Source organism: Sturnira hondurensis, unplaced genomic scaffold (genome assembly GCF_014824575.4).
Source record: "Sturnira hondurensis isolate 20B ecotype Veracruz unplaced genomic scaffold, ASM1482457v3 Scaffold0022977, whole genome shotgun sequence".
NCBI classification, from domain to species: Eukaryota; Metazoa; Chordata; class Mammalia; order Chiroptera; family Phyllostomidae; genus Sturnira; species Sturnira hondurensis.
Window position 1 is genome coordinate 2,896,252 of NW_028095608.1, and position 6,000 is coordinate 2,902,251.

Consider the following 6,000-nt stretch of genomic DNA (forward strand, 5'->3'; position numbering starts at 1 on the left):
AAGTGGTCCCAAAGGCTCCTTATGTTATTTTCATTCTTTTGGATTCTTTTTTCTTTTTGCTGTTAAGATTGGGTGTTTTCTGCTTCCTTATCTTCCAAATTTCTGATTTGATCCTTCGCTTCATCCACTCTACTGTTAATTCCCTGTAATGTAGTCTTCATATCAATTCATGCATTCTTCACTTCTCACTGGTTCTTTTTTATGTTATCTACCTCTGTTTTTATGTTTCCTTTCTCTTTGTTGAAGTTCATATAAATTCATCCACTTTTCCCCTAAGTTCACGAAGCATCCTTATAACCAGTGGGTTGAACTCTGCATCTCTTAGGTGTCTCCATTTTCTTTTTTTCTGTAGTTCTGTTGTGTTCTTCCATTCAGGACAGGTTTCTTTTTCTCCTCATTTGGGCAGCCTCCTGTGCTTGTTTCTGTGTATTGGTGGAGTTTCTGTGTCCCCTGGCTTGGTAGAGTGGCCTTATGTAATGAGTGATCTGCAGGGTCCACTAATACAGCCCCCCGATCACGCGAGCTGGGCCCTGGAGGTGCACCCCCATGCGGGCCGTGCGCACCCTCCTCTTGTAGTTTAGCCTTGACTGCTGTTGGCATGTGGATCGGAGGGATTTGCCCCGAGGCCGATGAGCTGCAAGGACTGGTTGTGACCACTGACCTTTCAGCACCATGGAGGATCATCTGTGCAGGGGCTTACCTCGCAGAGTGGAACTTCCTTCAGCGGGGCTCTGGGGCCTGCTGAGTCTGCCCCTTGAGTGTGTTGCTTGTGGAGGCGGTTGGGTGGTGCTTCGATGTGGTCTGAAGGTGTTCAGCTGGTGTGCTGGCTCTGGGGCCTCCCCTGTTCCCTGCTTGGGGCCACTGGGCATGAACTACAATGTGATCTGCAGAGAGCTGCCACTTTTCCTGGGCTTGGAGGTGTTCTGGAGAAAGCAAGCCATGAACCAAGGCTAGATGCTGCTAATGCCAGGCCTGAGGCCACTTAGCAAGAGGTACGGGGCAAGCTGAGACCAGATGCTGCTTGTTTGAGAGATTTTAGTTAACATCTGAAGTGTGAGCTGGAACAGGCCATTTGTATGGAAAAGCCACTGGAAGCAGCTTGAGTGGGACGGAAAGGTGGGTGGGGTGCGTTCTCAGGGAATCACCGGGGGCGGGGCCAACAGTGTGAGCCAGGGAGGAGGAGTGGCAGATATGGCACCCCCTGCTGTGTCTGTGGGGGAGGGAGCGCCAAAGGAACAGCGGCCCCTGCCAGCCCTTCTGTCTGGGAGAAAACCCTCCCCCTGCCGTCAACCTGGTGCCAGACAGTGCGGTTCCTCCTTGTGTGTCTCTGGTGCCCTTGGAGCTGTGTCCCCCAGCACTCGAGCCCAGAGAGACTGCACTAGGTCCATGCAGCGACCCTTGAAAAGGGGCTGCCTGGGACTCCAGGTGCCTCCGTCTCCCTCAGCCTCAATCCCCACTGGGTTTTTTTAAAATTGATTTTTAGAGAGAGAGAGAGGAAGAGAGAAACATTCGCTTGTGTTCCACTAACACATTCATTCGTTGCTGCTTGCATGTGCCCCGACTGAGGAACAGACCCACAAGTCCGGAGATTCGGCAGGATGCCCTAACCAGCTGAGCATCGGGCCAGGATCCGTGCCCCTGGGTTTCACAGCCAGAAATTATAGGAACCCCTCTTCCTGACACTGGAACCCCGGACTGGGGGGCCTGGTGTGGGGCTGGGACCCCAGGCTCCTCAGGGGTGCCTCTGCGGCCAAGATACTGCTCCTGATTTTCATCCACCCTCCGTGGGTGTGGGACCAGCCTGCTCTGCCCCTCTGCCCCTCCTGCCCGTCTCACCGCGGCTTCGTCTCTGGACCCCTAGTCGTAGGGCTTCCCTTCAGCAGATTTCAGGCTGTCCTGAACAGCGGTTATTCTGTAGTTCACTTGTAATTTTGATGTGGGCCATATGTGAAATTCTCTACAAAATTCACTTCTGACTGTTAATGATTTGAATTTGAAGGATTCGTGTATTTTTATAAGAACCCTTGGAATCATGTACCACAAATGGGTTTTTTCATTATCACATTATGGACAGGGTGAAAATTATTTGTTTATTACTAGAAGCATGTGAGGCCTGGCACAATTAGGAATGACCTAAGTGAGCTGGAGCCTCTCCAGTGACATCCGAGTGCGTGTGTGCGTGCATGTGCGTGTGCGTGGCTGTGTGCTACATGTACCAACCCATGTGCATTCCTGTCTTACATTTGTTGGAGTAGGAAGATGTCGGGGACAGACATGATACCGATACATTATCTTTACTTTCACAGGAGTCTTATGTCTGGAAGATGTATCAAGAAAGATGCTGGGAGTTTTTCCCCGCAGGGGACTGTTTCCGGAAACAGTACGAAGACCAGCTGAATTAATTCGGACCCAGATCGCCTCTGAAGGCCGCACTCTCGCCCCTCCTGTCTTGCGCTCCCTCTCCGACTCTCGGACACCCCGTGTCTTTCACAAACACCCTGCTGGTCTCGTGACAGCGTGCCGGCCCTCCATGCTTTCTGGGAGCAGCGAAGCTGTGCTTCTGAAGACCTGACCGGCCTTCCCCCACCCCGTGTGTTTTCATTGAGAATAAACACTGAAGAATAATCTAAACTCATGCGCAGACCACATAGGAACTCTGGAAGGAAAGCCATTCTGGACACTCAGTCATTACACGGATAGATGTCCTTCTGAGATGCCTGGAGTCTCCAAAGGCGGGAAGGCCCAGAGGAGCAGCCACGCCCATCGGCCTCTTCATCGCTCCGTCCGGAAGGGACTCTGAGAGCGGTGCCCGCTGCAGGGCGCCGTGCCGTTTGGAAGGGAAATAGTGCCTTACTGTGTGTGGGTTGAGCTGTGCAGACGACACGTGCATGAGAAACATCTCCGTTTTCTCTAGGTCCACTTTTTTTTTCTTAGGTTGATTTCTGTGAATTTTTTTCCTCTTTACCCTTTTCTTTGGTGGGGGAGGGTAAGAAAAGCAGTTTGTGTACTTTTTAAAGAGACAGGCAGCCCGTCTCAGGACAAGGGGCTCTCCTCATCCGCTGAACTTGCACGCACCACCCCCACCTGCTCCCGTGCTCATTTCGGTGACACCTCGATGCAACCCTGCAACTCCGTGAAATCTTCGTATGAAACAAAGGACTGCAAAAAACACTCTTTCAAAAGAAATAACTCATTGCATGTCTATTATGCAAGTTTAAGCAAACAGAGAAAACCCTCACAGCAAGCTGATCCCCACGAGAGAACTAACCATCCATAGTCCAGAGTGCTGGGTGCTGGCACCGCGTGTGCCCGGAGCCAGGGCTGTCCACCGACGCCCGGGCCCCGCGGGCCCGACATCATCCCGAGTCACTCTCTTCATTCCGCCACCTGTGACCAGCTGTGGAGTAAGGACCTCTCGTCCAGCCATTTTTTACTATCAATGCTGAAGCAATATCCATTCAGGGAGTTCGTCAGTTGCATCAAAAAACACGATGATAAGATCAGTCACTCCATTTTGAGTCCTTTTAAATGTAATGCTAATCTTTACAAATAAAAAGGCAGATTCAGAATGGAAGCAAGGTCATTTTGCAAACATTGGAGCTCTTTTATTACAAGTCTGCTTGTTAATTTTAGAATTGTAAAACTGCTCTGATTAAACTATTTAACTAACTTGCTCACCCTCTTCTTTCTCCGTTTCACTTATAACTGGGATGGGCCCTAAAATGCTGAGCCCTGAACGTGAGGGGGATCGGGACTGTCTGGGACTGTCGGCCTTCACCCTGGTCAGGTTTCCTTGCACCCGGGCGGGTGTGCTGCCTTTATGGTTTCAGGGCCTCAGTTGTCAGCATCGTACATCACCTGCCCCACCCTGTCATTTCCCTGTTTGGGGTCGTCTAGAGTTCCTGAAAACTGCAAATGACAGAAGAATGACTATCTCCCCAATTGTTCAATTTTGATGCAGCTGTTAGTTCGGGAAGCGCGGGGCAGATTCCCTCTCCAGTAAGAACCGGGGTCCGTGTTCCGAGATGACTAGCGAGTGGCGCATTAAACACTCAAACGCTGCTGGCCCGTTTGCCGGGTGCCAAGAACTGTGCTGGGTGCCATTTGTCATTCTTCAGCTGATCGGCGCGACAGCAGAGCTACTGCCTGGACTTTGCATTTATCTTTTGATGTCATTTTTATTGGGCAGAAGGAGTCAGTCTGGCTGCCCCCGGAATTTCCAAGCCTGCCCAGGGAAGTGATCTTCTGTTCTGGGGGGTTGGAATAAAATAAGTCAGCTCGGCTCCATGACACATCAAAGAGCACGTGCCCTTTGCCCAGACACACTGCCGAGGAAGCAGAGAGTGGCGAGGAATCAATAATTTTTTAGGGCATAAAATCAGACAGATTTGGGTCTTCACGTTATAACATCGAAGTCAGAGTTGGCAGGAGCAACCTCTCAGCTGAGGGGTGAGCAAGAGGTGCCCAGCTGTCCCCTGGGCTCTGCAGCCGGCTCCGGCTTTGAGCCCCGGGAGGTGACAGGGTGCCCAGGGACAGAGAGGGAGCTCCCCCACCTCTGGACATGGCATCAGTGTCAGGGGAGGAGGGCAGGGCAGGGCGGTCACTCTAGAGTCACTGTGCCCAGCGTTGGTGACAGTCTGAGGGGGCACCTGGTGGTTCTGTTTCAAGGCCCTAAAGTGAAGGGAGGCGGGGCTTCTCTTAACGGGCAGTGTTCATTCTCCCACAAAATCACGTAGAACCTCAAACACTGTGACTCAGACTCAAGAAATGAAAGGTAGTAACCCTGAAAAATAGTGTGACCTCTTCAAAGTTTTGGAGTATACATTAAACATTCACAGAAGACACTATAATGTCTCCGTATTCCCATTTCAACACAGACGCTCACTTGCAGTTCTTCATCCCTCCACCCCACCCCAAACATCTCTGATCCTGCTCCATGAACTGAAATTGGAATTGAAGTTGGTGGTCTGCAAAGGCACTGAACGGCACACACTTTCACACTGGCTGGCTTTATTTTTCTTGTGCAGCGGAAGTTGTTCTGAGTGCCACAGAAACTTGCTTAAAAGTTACATTGTAATGAGAATACTTCCTACTTCACTGTAAAAGCATAGCTACGAAAATTACACACTTTTCACTGTCTTGCCTGGGGAGAGGTTCCGACTTCACCAGCTCCAGTTTTAGGGGTGACTTTACCAATATGGCCCTCGTTGCCAGAAAGGTCTTTGGGTGGCTGTCACTGCGGCAAAGGCCTCATCTCCCAGACATGCAGTAAATGACATCTTAAAAAATGTGTTTGTTACATTTACACAAACATGGAGTTTGTGTGTACTTGGCATGAGAAGGACTGACTCCCAATTCTCTCATCCGTATCTGCTATGTTGGGAAGAGGCTGAGCTCCCTGGTACCCCGAACTCTGGGACATGACAGAAGCTGGGAAAGGGGCACCTTGACCTTCACACGGTGCATGGATGGCACCTGGGATATTGAATAGCCATAAATACTGAGCACCCGCGTTCTTCAAGGGGACAAGCTCCTACTGTTCTGTCTAAAACTGTCGTGGTCGAGTCTGCAGTTTGTTTGAGAACTGAATTGTGGGTACACAAATCTTCAGGGCTGTGTGCCCGTGAACTCCCAGTGTCTGCAGTGACGGCACTCGGTACAGAAACGGTAAGCGCTGACACCAGCATCCTCGTGTGAGCAGCGGCCCAGCCCTCTGGGCTGTCGGAGCCGGAGGGGGTGGAGGTCTTCATGGTCTGGGCGAGCAGGACGTGGGGCTGAAGTTCCAGCTCCAGTTCGTGTGAGAGCTGGAGCTTTCTGTGAGAAGTCTGATCCCTTTTCAAATCTTTTTCCTATTATGGTCCAAATGGCTTAAAAACCGAGAGGTTCTTTATGACCTCACACAAATGAAACGGGAAAGCAGGTGCTTACAGATGGGTTGTTGGACATCACCATTGCTCCACAACATTCTGCTGCTGTGATTGGGGTGGGGAGTGCGGGGGG

The 6,000-nt window shown here is 51.0% G+C and overlaps 1 protein-coding gene across 1 annotated transcript in view; it reads left to right on the plus strand.

Moving 5' to 3' along the window:
- The window catches only part of RYR2 (ryanodine receptor 2), a 389,249-nt gene extending 385,617 nt beyond the window's left edge, over positions 1-3,632 (plus strand). Inside the window, exon 103 of the mRNA XM_037037343.1 lies at positions 2,307-3,632. Coding sequence (XP_036893238.1) covers positions 2,307-2,402 — 96 coding nt within the window. The 3' untranslated portion in view covers positions 2,403-3,632. The remainder of the gene's footprint in view (positions 1-2,306) is intronic.
- Positions 3,633-6,000: the final 2,368 nt, after the last annotated feature.